The sequence below is a fragment of the Diadema antillarum genome, unplaced genomic scaffold (assembly GCF_040938485.1).
Source record: "Diadema antillarum isolate AM-2024a unplaced genomic scaffold, OU_Dant_1.0 scf00000143, whole genome shotgun sequence".
Classification (NCBI taxonomy): Eukaryota; Metazoa; Echinodermata; class Echinoidea; order Diadematoida; family Diadematidae; genus Diadema; species Diadema antillarum.
This window is the reverse complement of record NW_027271032.1, coordinates 2,907,600-2,928,894: the sequence shown is the minus strand read 5'-3', so window position 1 is coordinate 2,928,894 and position 21,295 is coordinate 2,907,600. Positions and strand designations below refer to the sequence as shown.

At 37.4% G+C, this 21,295-nt stretch overlaps 1 protein-coding gene across 1 annotated transcript; it reads right to left on the bottom strand.

Annotated features, from left to right (window-relative positions):
* Nucleotides 1-878: 878 nt before the first annotated feature.
* Nucleotides 879-20,343, bottom strand: LOC139721467 (alpha-2,8-sialyltransferase 8B-like). Its single transcript, XM_071632784.1, has 5 exons — nt 20,260-20,343; nt 15,785-15,900; nt 14,220-14,309; nt 6,382-6,617; nt 879-2,207 (listed from the first exon to the last, which is right to left on the bottom strand). Exons 1-5 carry the CDS (start codon nt 20,302-20,304, stop codon nt 1,972-1,974), a joined length of 723 nt encoding a protein of 240 aa, XP_071488885.1. The 5' UTR covers nt 20,305-20,343; the 3' UTR covers nt 879-1,971.
* Nucleotides 20,344-21,295: the final 952 nt, after the last annotated feature.

Genomic DNA, 21,295 nt, shown 5'->3' with positions numbered 1-21,295 from the left:
TGCAAACGACAAACACTGATAAACGCCTATAATTCACATTGTGTAGGCCCATAAAAGTCACACCACAGGCTGCATTGTATTGAAAGAACAAAACTTCCTTTGTTGTATATTCCCCCACACATCCGGAGAAAACACATTTATTTACCGATAGGAAGGGGAAAAGGGCACTAAATACAAAATCTGCAACGCTTAACGTGTATACGCTACGCAGTAGATAGTACATCATTAGCAAAATTTCTTAATAAGGAATGCATTTGACAGATAAAACAAAAGTTCCCTCCAGTCTTCGCAATAGGAGAGATGTCCCATGAAATTAGATATTAGTAGTTGCAAAACATCAACCGAGAGACTGCCTCATCGGAATGCCTTTTATAGTTTTGACTTATATGACCCTATTTTTCACTCAAGAATCCCATATATTCACGTTGTAATCAACACAGTAATTGGTTGGCCACAATAAAGACTATTGGTGATCAAAATACCATGAGCAAATACAATCATAGAAAAAGATAGCCGTATAGACGAATAGCTACACAATAAAAAGTGATAAACTCAGACAGCGTCAACAAACCATCAGGTTTTAAGTCACTATAGGGATTCGTACTACACATACACCACAACCTATTCACGAGAGCGTTTGCATTGCGATTTACCTGACATGTAATTGCCATGAACTTTGTTTGGGTTGTTTGTTTATTTGTTTGTTTGTTTTGGGGTGGAATTTCCTATAATGTTGCTATAGTGAGAACAATTCATGAGAACGTACGTTTGATTTGGAGTATGGACCATCATAATAATTAATGAAAGACATAAAAACACTGTGTATTAATTATAAATTATGATTATAAATTAATCAATTCAACCACTATAAACACACTATTATTGCTTAACAAACCACATGTATTTGCCGGTAACCATCAATATCCAAAACATAATCATGATAATTTTTATACATGATAATATTACCGATACAAATCTGGAATGTTAAAATATCAGCCACATTTCTGTCGAAGTATACCGCTTCTTTACTAATTATTATGGAGTTATATGGAAGAAACGAAAATTATATTTTAATGTGTATGGAACAAAAGTAATACAGGGCCTCTTCAGATAAACATGAGTTCACATCATGCGACACCACTCCCCCGTCACCGTTGCTAGTGGATTAAAACTCATCGCCACGTCGTGTCCTTCAAAGTTAATTTAAGATATTACAAAAACGAAGGAACACAGTGGAAGAAGTTCTAACACTGCTTACACGGATGAGAGAGTTCTGGAAATTCCGAGTTTCAAATGTTTGAACATAGCATTTGTCTTGGGAATAATTGTGCTCGGGTCACTATTGGAAACTTGCGAGGCCATTACGTTATCATCTCTCATTTGCATAATATGGCTGCAACCAATATCACCGTATATCGAGGAAATGATGTGAAAGTTGAGAGTCCCATCCCATCCCGAATGTTTGGCCGATTGTCGTAAAAATCCTTTGAAATTGTTTGCTTGATTTTTCTTTAGGCTTATACTATATTACATTTACTGAACTTGAATATGAAATGGAGTGTCATTCAAGGATCACACACATTTATCCGAAGAACCATCTCAACACAAGATGAATGCAAACCAGAAGTAGAATGTGTTATACTAAAGATTGTAGATTGTCTTGGGATGTACATGATACCCTCAATCGTGAATCACCCGAATCAGCTACATTATAATCAACGATGTGGAGTACAGATACCTCATAATTACCACACTGCTTAAACGTACCAGAATTGCTCAAACAGATGTCAATGGGGTATATAGGTTTTGGTTTGTTTGTTTGTTTGTTTGTTTGTTCGTTTGTTTGTTTTTGCTGTTGTTTTTTTTTTACAGTTGATTCTATCTTTGAAATATGGAGATCTTTCATGACTTTTCGAAAGATTCTATATTTAAATTTCAATCTTACTTTCAGAATATCCAATCTCACTAAGGCTAAGCACAGGCTCCTACGTGAAGTTTGATCACACCGAGATTGTGAAGTTGAACGAGGAGGCTGAACTCTTTGTCCATCGTGTGGTGACTCTTTGCAAAGGCGTTTGAAAGTTTGTCGTAGTAATGGTACGGCACGGGAATTTCCTCATCCTGGTTATAGCGAACGGGAAAGGGCCAGAAACCATAGAGATTCACCTCGTCACACAGCTGAATGGCTAGTGTCACCAGATAAAATCCTGCAATATAAAATAAAATGGATAAGACTCTTTTACAACTCAAAGTGGCTGACTCTATGTAAACAATGTTATTGACCAATCATAAGCCAGTTCGTAATTAGCTCATGTGGACATTATACATACTGTATAAGCTTGCCCGACGTAACAAGTTGTGGAATTCATGTTCAAAGTTCAGATTCAGTTCAGTTCAGTTTATTTTATTTAATCACGGCAATTTGCTTCAGCAAAGCTGTTCTTCTGCAAATCCGTGAACAACATAAAAATAGCAGAAATACATACAAAATGCATGTACAATAATAAAGAAAGGAACAAGTGTCAGGTAACAACAAAAACAATGATACATTGGAAAAGTATACTATACACACACACAAAAAGAAAACGGAACAAATACCTACGGTAACATGTTATTTTAACGATATCAAATAGAGAAAGAGAGAAAAAAATACATATATAAACAATCCTGGGCAGTTGCTTAGGCTACAGCAGAGATATATCAAGAGCTCGTTTGAAACTGGTGAGAGAGAGCATACTTTTTCAAGTCATAGACTAACTGATTCCAACTCTGGACTCCTCTAAAGGAAAGAGTTCTTTTTCCAACTTCTGTTTTTACCTTATACAATACATATTTTTTCATATTGTTTCTCAGAAAATAATTTGTTACACATTCTTCAAAATATTGCAATACATATTCTGGAAGCATTCCATTAGAAATTTTATGCATAACATGTAGTAATTGTTTATACCTTCGTTTTTCCAAAGTATCTAATGACAAACGATTGTATAGATTGCTAAGGTGGAGTATCTTGGTTCAACCAAAAGGACAGTTTTCAAAACTCTCTTTTGAATGATTTGCAATTTTTCAGAATCCGTTTTTCGCAAATTACCCCATACAACGCTGCCATAATCGAATTTGCTCTGAATAATGGACTTGTAAAATACAAGAGCAGTTTTTTCAGTTATACAAAATCTTATTCTTTTCAATAAATAAAGACTTTTCACTGTGCTTTTTATCACCTTATCCACCTGTTGGCTCCAATCAAGATGTTGGTCAAGATAAACTCCTAAGTATTTACAAGTAACACCTCAGATTCATCAATGCTGACTCTCAATACCTTGTTCCTAATCCTCTTTCTGGAACCTATTGACATCGCTTCACACTTTTTCACATTCAGAGCAAGTTAGTTTACTTCCAACCATTGTGACAAGCACGTCAAGTCTTTATTGAGACCTCTTTGTATTTGACCGAGATCTTTGCCAGGTAAATAAAGGCATGTATCGTCAGTGTATAAATGGACCTTACATTCCTTAATGCAATCAGGCAAATCGTTGATGCAGACATTGAATAACAAGGGCCCTAACGTAGAGCCCTGTGGGATTCCACATGTTACATACCTATAGGCTCGGATATGGAGCCGTCAATAGTAGTACAAGTATATTGAACACGATCACGGAGATAATTACCAAACCATTTACATGCATTACTATTCAATCCAAGGGAGATAACTTATGAAGAAGTGTCGCATGATTGACTGTGTTGAATGCCTTTTTGAGGTCAATGGAGACCATTCCAACCATTTCACCCTTATCTAAGCTACGAAGCATTTCTTCTGTGACACAAAGTAAAGCAGTCATAGTGGAATGGGCAGGTCTGAAGCCTGATTGATTTGGGTTAATAATATCATTTCTATTCTTCAATAGGCGATGTCTCGGTCGGCTGACCAGTGGTACCTTCCTTCACCCCTGACGACTGGTCAAGCCCCCGGGTGCTCCGCGAACGTGTTTTCGGCACATCGTGCTCATGTACTCTCCGGTTGGCTGACATTCTGTCCAAATTTTGTCTTCAAATTCCACGAAACATTGAGTCAGATATCACGAACAGTATGGTTCAATCAAATCCATGTAGCATTAGCAGCGTCCAGGTGCATAACTTCGTCCTCACAAGTGAATAATAAACGATGAAATTTGGGGTGTTTTTCTGGTGACTCGAAATTAGCTTCTGGCTTCGCGCAAGATTATACAGGATGAAATTGCATAAATCATACAGGTGACCAGAATGATCAGATGCATAACACTTGGGGAAACATCCCCAGTTAGTCCATGGGCCAAGACCCGAAAAATGGGTTATTGGTACCACCTGAGGTGGCAAAACCTTTTTGGGGTCATTTTGTTTGTCGGACATAGATATGCTTATCAAGCTATGATAGCATTTCCAAATGAGTCATAGCTTAGTCATAATAAATTAATTTTTAACCAATTTGGTCTCGTTTTTATATCCCTATACTTCTGAATCGAAACTAAACCGCTATACAAAGAAGAGCACTGCCTTCTGTATGTCCACATGTGTTCTGTTGTAAACGCTGTGCGCTTAGTCTTTATTCAAGGCAGCGAAGGGAATATCCAAAGAGTTATAATGTCCACAGCTGTCACGCGGTGCGCTTAGTCTTTATCTAGACCAATGTACCGTTATCATATCTAAAGTTCCTAATAGAAGGGATTATCTATACTGTTTTTATACCACCCTCTCAACAAATACATCAGTTTTAAACAAAATTCACTCTGTTCATTTACAACATGATTTATTATAATGTATTGTAGTGTACCGGTACATTGTTTTTGCATCATCTTTCATTGTTGGATGGAAATAAAGCGACATTGGAGTGGTATTAGCGTTTTCACCGTAGCGTTCTCACCGGAAAATGATAAATTATTGAAAAATACGGTAAAATTCACGAGGAATTGCTTTTTTGTTGTTGTTGTTTTTAGATAAAGGAATATACACTGTATTATAAGCTTTGGCTATTCCCTTCGCCGTCTTGAATATTAGACTAAGCGCTGTGGACATCATAACCCTTGGATATTCCCTTCGCTGCCTTGAATAAAGACTAAGAGCACCGCGTTTACAACAGAACACCTTTGAATATACAGAAGACAGTGCTCTTCTTTGTATAGTGGTTGGTCTCGATTCAGAAGTATAGGGATATAACAACGAGACCAAATTGGTTTAAAATTCATTTATTATGACTAAGCTACTCATTTGTAAATGCTATCATAGCTTGATAAGCATATCTATGCCCGACAAACAAAATGACACCAAAAAGGTATTGCCACCTCAGGTGGTACCAATATCTGGCCTGGCCCATGGACTAAGTTGAATGCATGAGCAAAAACGGTTTTTTTTTCTGTCCAAATTGCGTAATACTAGGCGTTGACAAACACTTTGTTCCTGTCAGGTGGATGTTTTGGCAAGCACTATAAGAATGCATGAATATTCATTGCATCTCAGAAATTTATCTCGGTAAATTTCAGAACCAACGTGCCTGCTGACTTTTGTTTTTTTCTGCTCATTCGCAAAACGGAACTATGAATTGGCTTTTTTTTCAGTCTTGCAATCTCGTGATTGAAACCGATATCATTGTTTCATGAAACGTGTGACAACATTTTAATGTTTATTTCGTCCGCTCTAAACGAAACTTAACATGTCCTGCATGTGTGATTTTATACTATTCAAATATGGAAAGAATTGTCCTTTCTGGGTCCATCATCGTTACGGAAATGTTAAAGGAAAAATTGACTAATGTAGATTATCATTCATCCAGTCGAAGCGTAACCTCCAAAATTCGTGTAAATCAGGCATGAGTGAACACTTACGATGTGCAACATTTCGGTGATTAACAATCAGCTTTTCCCGACGTCCTTTCAGCGGAAGAATGGTCCTTAGAATCAGAAGAAGATGATTGTTAATCGGCGAAACGTCGCACGTAAAGTTTTTAATCCAGTTTTTTTTTTTAGTAAGAATTTTGGATGTTAAAGGAAAACTTCTTTGAGTAGCATGGACTACAACCCCCTAAGCATTTGAAGTTGATTGATTTTTTAATCTACCACTGAACAACAATTCGTGAATACAAGCACTGAATGACTAAAATAATGGAATGAGTACACAAAATATCGTGAGGACACAAAAGTAATAATGAAAAAAAAAAAGGCCGGGGTGAAAGAAAAAGGGAAAAAGGTGAAAGAAAAAGGTCCACATCAAATCAAACTGGACCACATGGAAGTCCAGCTAGGCAGCTGATTATGGGCTACCCAGCCATCTTTTCAGATAGAACATGAAAGAAAGAAGGAAAGAAAGAAAGAAAGAAAGAAAGAAACAAACAAACATGGAAGCGCGTTGTACCTGAAGAAGTCCATCTGATGTGTGCCCTCTCTGTCCAGAATGTACCAGCATACTTGAAGTGCTCGGGGTGGCCACAGAGTACAGGCGGTTCGTGTCCTTTCATCGCCTCGACTACCTTCGTGAAATAGCCGAAGTTGCCGCCAATGACCAGACAGGGCATCCATATAAACCCGTGATAGGACGATAGGTCACGAAGCAGCTTCTCCTTATTGGTGTCATCCCTCACCTTCTTATACCTGTAATCAAAGGAAAACAATCTTAGAATAGGGAACTTTCGCAAGCAAGACGCGGCCGCTAGTTGAGCGTGCCGCGTACAAAATTTGCTCAGTTCGGCTCAAATCCGAAAAACCTCCCGTCCTGGGGAAAATGAGAACGGTTCTCAGCCAAAATAGCGTCCAGTCCCGATGTTGGGCACGATTGAGTAGTCAGCAAATCAGCTGTCTTGTCGCTATAGATAAATCATCGCCAAAGATAATCAAATCTGAAAACGTTTAATGTTTGTCGTCAACTTATATCGACTAACTGAAGATGTTAATGCCTGTAAGTAATAATGTATCATGTGAAAACTGAAAATCTGGAATTCTTGGGAGTAGCAACTAGTTACAAATCTCATAAATGACAAGTTTGGCGATTATAAACATCTTTAATCTCGCTTATCGAATTTTGCAATCACGATCACAATGTAGTATGGCCTCGCAGTGGATGAAATCACAAAATCGACGATGTTTTGGTGATGTCCAACGTTTATAGGGCAGAGTGTTAGCTCTCTTGTTCTTCTACAGCTCATAATAGTTTTATCGCCGTTTCGATCTATGTTTACTCAAGGAGGTTCTAGAAAATGGAGTCACAACCGTCTTATTTCCTTTAGTCCATGGGCCAAGACCCGAAAAATGGGTTGTTGGTACCACCTGAGGTGGCACAACCTTATTGGTGTCAGTTTCTTTGTCGGGCGTAGATATGCTTATCAAGCTATGATAGCATTTCCAAATGAGTAGCTTAGTCATAATAAATGATTTTTTAACCAATTTGGTCTCGTTTTTATATCCCTATACTTCTGAATCGAGACCAACCGCTATACAAAGAAGAGCACTGTCTTCTGTATGTTCACAGGTGTTCTGTTGTACACGCGGTGCGCTTAGTCTTTATTCAAGGCAGCGAAGGGAATATCCAAAGGGTTATGATGTCCACAGCTGTCACGCGGTGCGTTTAGTCTTTATCTAGACCAATGTACCGTTATCATATCTAAAGTTCCTCATAAAAGGGATTATCTATACTGTTTTTATACTACCCTATCAACAAATACATCAGTTTTAAACAAAAATCACTCTGTTCATTTACAATATTATTCATTATAATGTATCGTAGTGTATGAAATGTATGAATGAATGTATGAAACCTCCTTGGTTTACTCAAACAGGGTCATCAAGGGTCCATCAAGGCAAGCGCCCTGTGGCAGCTTGTTTGAGAGCTCTGCAAAGAACACCTGAATTTGATGCATCTACTGAATATTTCTCTGTCAATTTTATATGGATGGATTTATTATATCCTGGAGACTCTGCTGGGAAAACTTCCATGTGGATTGCTCACCCTGTTTCTTCAAAACTGATGTGAAATATTGGTTGATATTTCACCTTCAACATGAGGTTTGTACATGCACCCATATACAGAGGCATTGGAGCACGACCGCCTTGCTGGGTGAGTGGCCTTGGCATTGTCCTGGTTCTTCTCCTGTTGGTGCTGCCTGAGCACAAAAAGAGTTCAGCTCCACCTGTACCCTACTCTGAACAAACAATGGCATCCTATTCAAGGACTGATCTTCTGGCCATTCAGGACTTGATTCCAGAGAAGAATAGGATCTCTTCGCACCTGATGCATCATTTAAGGACCCTTGGCATTAATAGGATTCCGGCAACAAAGCGGGGATCCAGAGCCGGAAAGAATAGGAACAGGACACTAAAGGACAATCCAGTGGAGTCACCTTTGAGCAAAGAGAAGCATTGTGCCTGCCATAACATCGCTTTTGGTATGCTGAATGCCCGCTCTGTAAGGAACAAAACTGCTGATGTGGTTGACTTCATGATTGATAATACATTGGATGTTCTGGGTATATGCGAAACATGGCTCAACACAGATGACATTGCAGTGGTTGGTCGATTAAAGCAGGATATGTTTAACTTCAAGCATGTGCCGAGACTTACTAGACGGGGAGGAGGAGTAGGTCTTTCGTACAGAAATGAGCTCGACATTCATTTCCAAGACCAGGCTGATAATGACATGAAATTCAAGTCATGTGAATTCATACGAGCTAACATTGCATCTAAATCAAAATCTGTGCAACTTGTCATCATTTATCGCCCACCTGGGACAGCATGTCCATTCCGTACATTTTTAGAGGAATTTTCAGACCTTCTTGATTATTGCCTCTTCCAGCCAGGATCATTGATAATTTGTGGAGATTTTTAACATCCACTTCACTGTTACTTCACCAGATGTTGTGCTATTCAAAGACCTTCTGTCTTCATATGGTCTGCAGCAGCATATTAGTGAGTGTACACATGAACGTGGCCAAACTCTCGACTTGTTCATTTCGCTGGAGACTGATAAACATGTGTTCTCCAACCTCAAAGTTATTGGCGGCCTGTCAGATCACTCTGCAATTGTGTGCAATTTCAGTCTCTCAAAAACACAGCCTTTGACAGAGAAAGTATCATGTAGGAATTTTAGTAAGTTAGACACAACAGCCTTTATGAATGACCTTAAGGATATGTCGCTGATTGAGAAGTGCAGTGTTGACAGTCTTGAATTGGCAGTCGGGAATTACAGCAACATCATTGAGGAGGTCGTAGATCATCATGCCCCGAGAAAAGTGCGAGAAATAAAACTCAGACCAAACACACGTTGGTATAATGATGAGATAACTCGTGAGAAACAACAAAGAAGACAGCTCGAGAAACAATGGCGTGAAACCAAACTGGAAATTCATCGGCAGCTCTTTGTCAAACAAAGGCAGGTTGTCCAATCAGCCATAAGGAAAGCCCAGATTAGCTACTACAATGACCTTGTGGATGACTGTGCGCAGGATTCCAAGAGATTATTTCGTCTAACTGATGAACTTCTGAACAGGAAGGCAGATTCAATCCTTCCTGGATATGAAGATGTCCAGTGTCTTGTTAATGAGTTCAGTCTCTTTTATCAGCAGAGAGTTGAATTGGTTTGTTCAGCTCTGGCTACTAGATCAGGATCTCAAACTGAACGTCCATCCCCAGTTCATATCACAAGTGTCCTGGAATCCCTTCATCCTGTCAGTCCTGATGAAGTGCAATCACTCATTGCAAAGTCAGCCACAAAGTCCTGTAAGTTGGATCCTATGCCTACGCATCTCCTGAAGAAATGTACGCCAGTCATGATTCCAACCATCACGAACATCATCAATTCTAGCTTTGAGAAAGGTGTCGTGCCTGATTCCCTCAAGACTGCCATTGTCAGGCCGGTGCTGAAAAAGGCCGGCTTGGATCGAAACTCGTTGCATAATTACAGACCAGTTTCCAATCTACCATTTCTCTCCAAGGTTATCGAGCGTGCAGTTTTCTGTCGTCTAAATGAGCACTTATCATCCAACAACGTACTCGATAATCGTCAGTCAGCATACAGGAGCCATCATAGTGTCGAAACTCTGATGGCTGGGCTGAGTGACTTTGTCTTACATGAGATGGACAATGGAAACCTGATTGTTGTTGTGATGCTCGACATTTCAGCAGCGTTTGATACTGTCCGCCACACAACGCTCCTTGACTTACTCAGCACTTTTGGAGTGACTGGTAAAGCCCTGAACTGGTTCCGGTCATATCTTTCCAACCGTCAACAGCATGTATCCATAGGGGAAGTTCAGTCAAGTGCAACGAATTTCAAATATGGTGTTCCGCAAGGTTCTGTTTGCGGCCCGCTCCTGTTTTCTGTGTATATCCAGCCACTCGGAGAACTGATCCGCTCTCACAAGGTACATTATCATTGCTATGCTGATGACATCCAACTTTTCATCGCATGTCCACCCAAAGATGAGAACCTCCTTGCTGCTGTCAGTCAGCTGGAAGACTGTGTGACGGACATCCGGGCTTGGATGACAGACAACAACCTGAAACTCAATGGATCCAAGTCTGAGGTCATACTTCTTGGTTCCAGGGGAATGATAAACAAAGTTCATACACCCTCTGTCATCATCGCAGGCACTGTGCAGCAGCCAAAGGAGAGCTGCAGAAATCTTGGTGTCATCTTGGATCGCAACATGACTCTTAATAGTCATGTATCATGTGTCACTAAGTCAGTAAGATATCAACTGCGAAACCTTTCACAAATCCGTAAGTTTCTTTCCCAAAAAGCAACGGAAATGGTTGTGCACTCTCTCATATCGTCAAGACTAGACTTCTGTAATTCAATATTCGCCAACCTCCCTGATTATCAAATCAACCGATTTCAACGCCTTCAAAACTCCGCTGCCAGACTGGTCACGCTAAGCAAGTCATCATCCCACATCTCACCCATCCTCAAGAAGCTCCACTGGCTTCCGGTCAATGCCCGCATCCAATTCAAGATTCTCCTTCTTGTTTACCAAGCACTACATGGCACAGCTCCACAATACATCCAGGACTTAATACAACCCTACACTCCACCAAGACAACTACGCTCCTCAACCTCTCGTCTGCTTCACATTCCACGCATACATCACAGTTGGGGGGCACGGTCTCTCTCATACATTGGACCTTATCTGTGGAACAGTCTCCCACTTAACATCCGTCAGGAAACTTCGTACTCTCACTTCAAGACTCTAGTGAAATCATATTTGTTTGATTGTAGTTTTTGTTAATGTTAATGTATTATCATGTGGACTTGGTTTGGATGGTTGAACACAGTATGTGTTGAAGTACGCAGGCTCTCATGCGCCGAGAGTATCATTAATGATAGATACGGCGCATTATAAATGTACTTTATTATTATTATTATTATTATAGATTCAGAATAATTATGCTGGTTACTAGTATTCTGTATTTTGACGGCAAAAGTATCCTAAACTCATTTTCTTTCTGGCGCATTGCAGGAGAGAATTCCGCATGCATGTAATAGATATAATTTGTCTTCAGACCCATTAAACTGATGATATTGTCATCACAAAATACTATTACACACTGAAATCTGCAATGTGAAATAACCATTCACGAATTACAATTCTGTGAATAGCAACATTTCGAAATCTTTACTATCCAAAAACAATTCACTGCGTAACATAACTGCACCATACACATTCACATGTTTGGATATGTAATCGGTTGGTTTTCTTAATCCCCCCTCTCTTTTTTCTTTTTAGGGATAGATTGAATCACATAGATTTGCTAATCTATGGAAATATAGTGTGTGCGTGTGTGTTCGTGTGTGGGTGTGTTGCTTTCTTTGTAACACTTGTTTCGGATGTTCGGGTTTGTTTCAGATGATCTTGGTTCTTTCTGCAAAAAGAGCACTGAGACATATTCACATTCATTTTGGAAGTGTATTGAAGTGCAGGAATTGTGGCAAATTATTATTCAGAAATTGAACTTAGAAGAACTGGGAAATATGAATTGGGAAGTTGTTTATACAGGTATATCCGGAAACTCGTTAAAGGTCAAAGGATGGAAAACAATTACATTGATGATTAAATATATTTTATATTTTGCGAGATCAGAAGGGGAGGTACCAAAGTTTAATGATGTTATGAAGTATTTTAGGATGTGTAAAGAAGAAGAAAATAAGATAGCGATTAAAAGATGAACAATTGGAATGCATTTGTTAAAGTGGCAATATATGATGTATACCGAGGACGAGATGTGATTTTCTTTTTCTGTCTCGATTTTGCCGTATCTGCGAGTTATTGTCACATCGTTGTCATTTTTTTTCTTTTTTCCCCCTCTCTATTGCTTCTACCATTTCCACATCATTTCCACATTACGATTAGGATGTATTTTACTGTATGAGAAAAAAAGGGCAATTTACACGTCAGAGTAATTCAAGTGTGATTAAAACCTGAAACCTGAGGGCTGAAGGCATAGGGTTGGGGGTGCATGTTGGTTTTTTTTTTTGTGTGTGTATGTGTGTGTGTGTGTGTGTGCATGTGCGTGTGTTTTCTCGCAAATGGCCTCGATTTCTTTTTTTTTCTTTTGAGAAGCAATGGAATATGTCCCTTTGTTTTGAGCAAATTATCTATTATGTCCCCGTTTTGCGGGCTTTTTGCGAGAATATGTGTTTAAAAAAACAAAAAGCGGATTTCGCTTCCCTGGTTAAAAGAGTTACAATATAAGTTTGACATTAGTTTGCACAATGTTTGTGTTACTGCATTTTGTCTTTATATAGTGTAAGATTGACATTATTTTGTATAATGTTTGTGTATAATGCAGTTTGTCTTTGTATAATGTTTTGTTTTTGTTTCTGTGATATGAAATTGAACGAAATTCGAATAAATCTTTATTACAGTGTAGTACCTTAGATTTCAGGTAAGCTATACATTCATAAAAGTCATCACAATTTCAATTAAGAAATATCACATTTAGACTTTCATGTGCAAAAGATAACCAACGAGATTTATTCACGCTGGTTTTGTGAAGATTATTCGGTAATGATATGTCTTGCAAAATTCAATATTATTAACAATGTTTCTACTTTTTGAAAGGAGACTGCATGGAGATGAGGGGATCTGACATATCAGAAGAGAGTATTTACATATATATATATATATATATATATATATATATATATAATTTATATATACATATTAGAAATATATACATTTATATTTTCAGAGACCAGACTATATATTTCATTGTTTTTTAAATACATATATACATGTATACATATATATATATATATATATATATCTTATAAAATCAAAGAAAATATATCATATGTATATATTTTCCATCTAGAAAATATAAATTATATTTATAAAACCAACTGATTTTTCTGAATATGCAAATATATAATATATATATATATATATATATATATATATATACACTGCAAAAAGTACGGTGTTAAATAGTGAACACCGAGCTGGTGTTAAATTTTCGGTGCTCATTTATGGTGTTAAATTAACACCCCCGGGTGTCATTTCCAAATTTTAATCTGTTTTTTGAAGAGTTTCTTAGTAACTGCACTTCTTGTTGATTTTTAATTTAAACAAGACGATCAAGAATTTTACATTAAAATACTAGATTTTTGAAAAAATGTGAAAATAAATTTACACCAAAGTAACACCAGCTGGTGTGGTCTCTTATTGAAGCTGGACGGGTGTTAAACCATTGATATTAACACCAACAAATATCAAATCAACACCATGTGGTGTCATTTTTGAATTAACACCAGCACAGTGTCAAAATAACACCAGGTACAGTGTCAAATCAACACCACGAAGTGTCAGGTGAACACTTTTCAACACCATCACAGTGCATTTCTAACACCTGTGGGTGTGGTCCTTTATTGAAGTTTGATCGGTGTTAGATTTAACACCCGTGGTGTTAAATCTAACACCGATGTTTTTACAGTGTATATAGGCCCTATATTTCAGAAATATATATGCACATATATTTACTTGTTGACTCGGGAAGGAAAGGTTGTCAGTAAAAGGAAAAATATTAGCATATGAAATATACCTATCAATATGGCACTGGATTTGCCACTCGGGTTGGTTTGGGATCTGGGACTATATCTCCTTAATTCCATAGCTCAGCATTGTATCCATGCTATCGAAATGAGCTATTAACAGTGAAATGGAATCTAAATGAGGCTATAAAAAATGACGGAATTGAGTAACTTACACTCTCCCGACCATACTCGGATTCAGCGTTGTTAGATTGCTCCGAACTCCAGCATCATCTTTGAAAGGTTCAAGCTTGGGTAAGTTACACCTGTCAGAATTACGTGTAGGAAATTGAGGATCATTAAAGAAAGGAAAGGGGGGGGGGGACATGGGAGGAAGACTTGCCATTAACTCACCCCGTATTCATTAATGAATTGATATGCTTATCAAAACACAAAAACAAAAACGGATACACATAATCCAAATTCAAATCATATCTTGTTTCAAGTATCACATTCTATTTTATTTTCAACACACTTACCAAAAACAAACAAAGAAACACACAATATATTCGAACATGATAATTGGCGTGACACATATAAATCATTTACGCTTTATAAATATTGATACGCTTGTCCAAAAATTGATACATATATTTCAAATTCAAAATCAAATAAACATTTATTTCCAATTTCCCATTTTTCGACACAATTTTTTCGACACAATATTACCACCCCAACCCCAAACAAACATGCAATATGTTTGAACATATTGTTGAAAAAGAAAAAAGACGAAGAATGAAAATAAATGAATTGAATTGAATTGAATTGAATTGAATTGAACATAATATATTTGTATTTGGAACTAAAATCATAATTGACATATCAATCAACGTTTTACATCACAAATCTCCCAAGAAGACATCAAATAATCAAATAATAAATGAATTTAACGAGTTAATGAATAGATAGAAATAGTATTTCAATTTGTAAAGCGCATAAACTACATCCGCATAATAATGTACACGTTCTACGCTACAGGAAAGCCTGATTGAGCGTAATGGTGAACAATCAAATGAAAAGACATGTTTTAAGTCTTGATTTAAATAATACAACAATTGGAAATTGTCAGATTTTTGTAGGTTATTCCACAATTTGGGAGCTGCACATGTAACTCGCTCGGCCGAAAATGTTATCTTTGTTTTACATATTGGAATTTGTATAAAGAAAAAGAAAAAAGATTGTCTTAAGGACTGCGCAGGATTTGAGTACGCCTGTGAGTAATAACAGCAATAACAGAACGATAATCTGTGTACGTGATTGTGACGAATGGGTAATGTTTTTAAGAAAGTGGCATACGTATTTCATTTCATTTCATTTCATTTCCGACGAAAGTATACAATATGACATTGGCAGATAAAACGTGAAGTACAATGTGACTTTTGCATATTCAAATGAGATTTAAATGCACGTCATTTGTTTACAATGAGACAAAACATACTTTAGATGAAGAAATGCATGGACAAGCTGTAAATGAATTGTACTAAAGAGAAAAGTCGGAAATGGAGGGGACTGCTAAAAAGCTGAGCTTGTAGAATGCAGTCCCCTCGTGAGTAGTAAATTGTAGTGATATTAATAATCGAACGAAACGATAACGTTTGCTTTCAAGAAGCAAAAGTACAACGTTCTCTTCAAAACTTATAAAAATGTAATCAACAGTCATGCTTTCGTAAATCATGTTGGCAGACACTTAATTTGCCCATACAATACTCCCTCCTGTATAGTGACTTGATGGTATACTCGCCTCATGACAAAATCATTGGAATCAATCTCTTTTCCGCATTTACTTCCCAGAAGAGACCCACTGTTTCCAACCACTGCACACGATCTAAACGTCCTGTTTTCTGAGAATGGACCGGTCTGTTGAATGGCAGAAACACATTGAATTTAAACATAATACGAACATGACAATTTCATCCTTTATGGTAGAAAAAGTCACCAACTCATGCGAGCTTGAATTTAATAAAGATGAAGAACATCCAAGTAATAATTTTGGGCGAAATATAGAATTATCTCTACCCGATCATAGGACAAAGGTATCAATTTTTGTTCGTCCCATGCAAGTGACTAGCAATAGTCAACAAACGGTAAATCAGGCAAATTGTGCCATTTGAGAAGAAGAAGAAGAAGAAGTCTCCATATGAAAATGTACATTTTTTCATTCCTGAAATTTTGCACATAATATAGAGAAAATAACATCTGATATAACATAATAATATATCATAATACATAGGCCTACATATACATCATTTATTATAAATATATATGCTATATACACATAATTTATTGTTATGTAATAATTGTTAACATATATGTCAATCCCATCAAGTTTTAATCAAACCTTGACGAAAAGAGCAGTACCCATGAAATTAATTTCATGTGGTGTATGTGTGTGTGTATGTGTGTGTGCGCGTGCGTGTGAATCGAAACAAACAGCCTCTTTAATTCTGCACTCGGAAAGCGCAATTTAACGTATTAAATATGTTTTTTTTTTCTTTCTAAGGGCGTTTTGGTCGATAATCAAACAAGTCCATTTATTCATTTCCCTAAGAGTCATTATTACCATAATCATTATTATTCATACACTCTTAAAATAGTTGGGCAAAAAATGCCCAACTTTTAACCAACACTGGGCAACATACTGTCCACACAACTATTGGTTAAAATCTGCCCAACTGATGTTGGGTAATGAGTTTGCTATGTGGTTGGGCAAATTAAATTGCCCGTCAGCTGTTGACCAATCAGACTTTACCCAACTTTGCAATTTCCCAACCGTTGGTTATATTTTGAGTTGGGTAATCATTTGCCCAAACAATTTTACCCAATTAGATATTGTTGACAAAATTAATTTTGTGTTGAATTATTTGATGTATGGGTGTTTACCGGAACATGTGTATGTCGTGACATTGGTCATTATCTAACTTATCATAATCCTACAGCTAGTCGTAAAGCCTATACCTACAAGTACATCTAGGCTTACCCTACATCCTAGACCTAGTTAGTACCAGGGATATTTCATTCACATACATAAGGCCATTTAGTTGTAATGCTTTAAGACATGGTTACCATGTAGATTACACTTTTATTATAAAAATATGAAAATACCTCATCAAAGGTACAAGTTGAAATTGTGAATATCACGGCAATAATATTCAATAAATTTCTAATACATTTCAGAGTTTATTGAAATCATAAAAAAAACATTGAATTTAACAATATTTCATCTCTTTCACGAAGAGAATTTGAATAGCTTATGAATATTCACGAGGAAAAAAAAACAGTAGAAACCAATAGAATTCAACTGGTATCAACTCGTATCAAAATTTCAATGTTTTAGTTACTGGGTTTTAATCTGGAATGAAGTGGTAAGCAAGTCCAGTCAGGTATATGGGTTTCAAATTGTGTCATCTATTTGCACACAAACCGACACACACACTTTTTTTTTCGATAATTCTTTATTCGAATTTCGTTCAGTTTCATATCAGAAAGATCAGAAACGTTCACAGAACAAAAACAGACTGCATTATACACAAACATAATACAAAATAACATCAACTTACACTATATAAGGACAAAATGCAGTAATACCAACATTGTGCAAACTAATATCATACTTACATTGTAACTCTTTTAACCAAAAAACAACGAAATCCGCTTTTTGTTTTTTTTAACACATATTCTCGCAAGGCCCGCAAAAGAGGAACATAAGGGATAATTTGCTTTTTAAAAAAGGGCATATTTCATTGCTTCTCGAAAAGAAAAAGGAAAAAAAAAGAGAGAAAAAAAAGAGGCCATTTGCGAGAAAACATACACACATGCACACAGACACACCCACCCAACACCAACATGCCCCCCTTCCCCCTGCCTACCCCCACCCTCCCCGTGCCTTCAGCCCTCCGGTTTATAATATTATGTACACTTTAATAACTCTGCCGTGTAAGTTGCCATTTTATTTGTCATACAATAAAATACATCCTATTCATAATATGGAGATGATGTGGAAAGGTAGAAGCAATAATGAAAAAAAAAAAAACCCCGACAACGATGTGATAATAACTCGCGGATGCGGCAAAATCAAGACAAAAAAAAATCACGTATCATAATCGGTATACATCATATATTCCCACTTTAACAAATGCATTCAAACTGTTCCTCTTTTACTCGCTATCTTATTTTCTTCTTCTTTACACATATTGAAATACTTCATAAAATCATTAAACTTCGGTACCTTCCCTTCTGATCTCGCTAAATATAAAATGTGTTTAACCATCAATATCATTAGAAACAAACCAAAATCTCAACAGATTAACTTTTGTATAAAGTGCACCATGAAGAAGTTTAAACTGAAATTCCCTAAGCTTTGGTATAAGAGTTGTGACTCTGATGGATATGGGTCGGAGAAAAATATCTTGGGTCACTTTTGGGGAGAAGGCGAAACTACTCTGTTGATCTCGTACTTCGAATGTATATATGACTGCTGTAAATCAGTTTAAAAATGAGTGTAAATCGTTCTCGAAGATATATCACCAATCCTAATTTCTTTTCCGTGTAATTTTAACCAAATATCATCCACTTGAAAAGGTTTAATACTGATTCATGACAAACTAAACCGTCCACTTTTCAAAATAACATCACAAATCCTCCAAACATATTCAATTTCCACACTGCATAAACCTGCTTTTTGAAAACAAAATAATCGGCCGTATACCTTTCCCATCAAAGTAATGACATAATCTATAAATATTTTTCCTAAAAATATTTTCATTATATATAATTTTACCTTTAGATAGAAAGAATCTATTATTAAATACTATTTGATTCATATATCCCTCTTCTAAATTTCTCAAACTTCCCAAATCTTGCCACGCTTGTAAAATCTCTTTATAAAATTTCGGAACTTTCACACGCACGTACACACACACAAAAAAAAAACACACACACACAAAGCACAAATTAGCAATATTGTATGAGTATATCCTGTAGTTTGCTCCCACAGACCGGTGTTGGCGGAATAAAGGGAAACGTAAGAAAATTATGTCAAAATACGTCCACAATGTAGCTCTTGCTTATGGATATCAATTATACAGCACTGTACATATAGACAATACCGTGTTTGTGTGTGTGTGTGTTGTCCCCCCCCCCTCATTCCTAAAACGGAGAACACCCTATAAGAATTCTTGGTTCCCCCTACAAAATCGTAAGGTTCTGCCATCCTTCCATACGTAGGCCTATACGACACACACACACCGTCTCATACAATTACAAACACACATACACGCGTACACGCACAGACTTTTTTACTTGTCCATGAAAATTTACCAACTTAGAAAGGAACGTAACAAAATTACCCAAGTACTGGTAAGAAATACCCAGGCTTAATGTGCAAAATAATGTCGGTAAATAAGACGAATTTCTACCCAAGTATCAGTTGCCTAAGAAAAATTAGCCAACCACGCACAGGGAATGCGTCAGTTACACAACAGCGGGGCAAAAAGTACCCAACTCTCCATTACCAATTCTGTTGGTAAATATTCGCCCAATATTTAAGTAAGAATAATTGCCCAATGTTGGTTTAGTCACCTAAAAGCTCAATTGGGCGACACTTGCCCAGACTGATGTTTTTTTTTTTTTTTTAACCAACCAACAATTACCCAACTAAATTTACCCAATATTTTAAGAGTGCAGGGTCAAAGTTCATGTCCTTGATATTTAGATCAGAGTCCGCACGAGAACCTCACTTCAATCACGTATTTATATAAACATAATAACCTTCACATCGTGAAACATGGAGTATCACCGTTTGTGCCCGTAAGCGAAAAAAAAAATGTCGGTTTGACTTTTCTATAAAAACCAAATCGTTAAAAGACACAGTACATATTATACAGACTCATCTGTATATCAATAATTGTGATGAAATTGAATTTCGTGTAAATATTCTGAATAAAGAATTAACTCGCCATTCAAAGCTCAAGTTCTCCTCTCTCTCCCTTCTCTCTCTTAAGTATATAATATATATTTATTTTTCTACCTAGTTTGAAGCTCATACATAAATATTGATTATTTATTTTTCATCATTTGACATGTTCTATATGTTAATCCAAGCTATATAGTATGTATCATCATACATTTCATGCATTTTCATTGAGAAATACGAAAATAATAAAGTGATGGTAGAAGAAGAGAAAATCGAACAAAGTCAGAAATTATCTATATTCCCACCTCTGGAAACAGGTCATAGATCTCGGGCTTTAGCTGAAGCTTCATTCCACCTCTTGAGTGTCTGATAACAGTGTCAACTTTGATGTTTTGATGATGTAACATTACCATGGAGGTCCCGTTGAGTGATCGATGGTGCTCAGCGAGCTCTGATCTGTAAAGAGAACAAAATTGACAGTTCCATATTAGCCGGGTTCACACGTACAAATTAGCTGGATGACGATCGCGATGCTCATCCCGAGTTTTTTTGCGAGCGTCCACACGTACCAAATTAGCGGGATAGCGATCGCGATCGGTATCCCGCTAATTTGGCGAGCGTCCACACGTACCAAATTATCCCGCTAATTGCCGATAGAGATAACAGCAAAGCCTGCAAACTGGGTCACGCAGCGCCCTTCTCTATAGCCGGGTTCACACGTACAAATTAGCGGGATGACGATCGCGATGCTCATCCCGAGTTTTTTTGCGAGCGTCCACACGTACCAAATTAGCGGGATAGCGATCGCGATCGGTATCCCGCTAATTTGGCGAGCGTCCACACGTACCAAATTATCCCGCTAATTGCCAATAGAGATAACAGCAAAGCCTGCAAACTGGGTCACACAGCGCCCTTCTCGATCACTGCCTGCGCGCACTTACCTTTGTCCATTGTCTTTTACGCGTCAGTTGTGTGGTTCGCGCGCTGTTGTTATTGTTCTCCAAAGAGGTGAAGGACCTCTTCGCAGAGGCCTCGCTGTTGTGGTGTGCGCATTGCATGATGGGATGTAAAAACTCGAGATTCTAATCCCGACCGTTCACACGTACCAGCGCGGGGCCAATTATCCCGCTAATTGACGAACCAGCGCAAGATTTCTTGGGATTAGCATCGCGATGCTTATCCCGCTAATTTTCGGGTTTTTTCTGTCCACACGTGCAAAAAACTCGGGATGACGATCGCGATGCAAATCTCGAGATTTGTATCCCGCTAATTGGTGTACGTGTGAACCCGGCTTATCACTGCCTGTGCGCACTTACCTTTGTCCATTGTCTTTTACGCGTC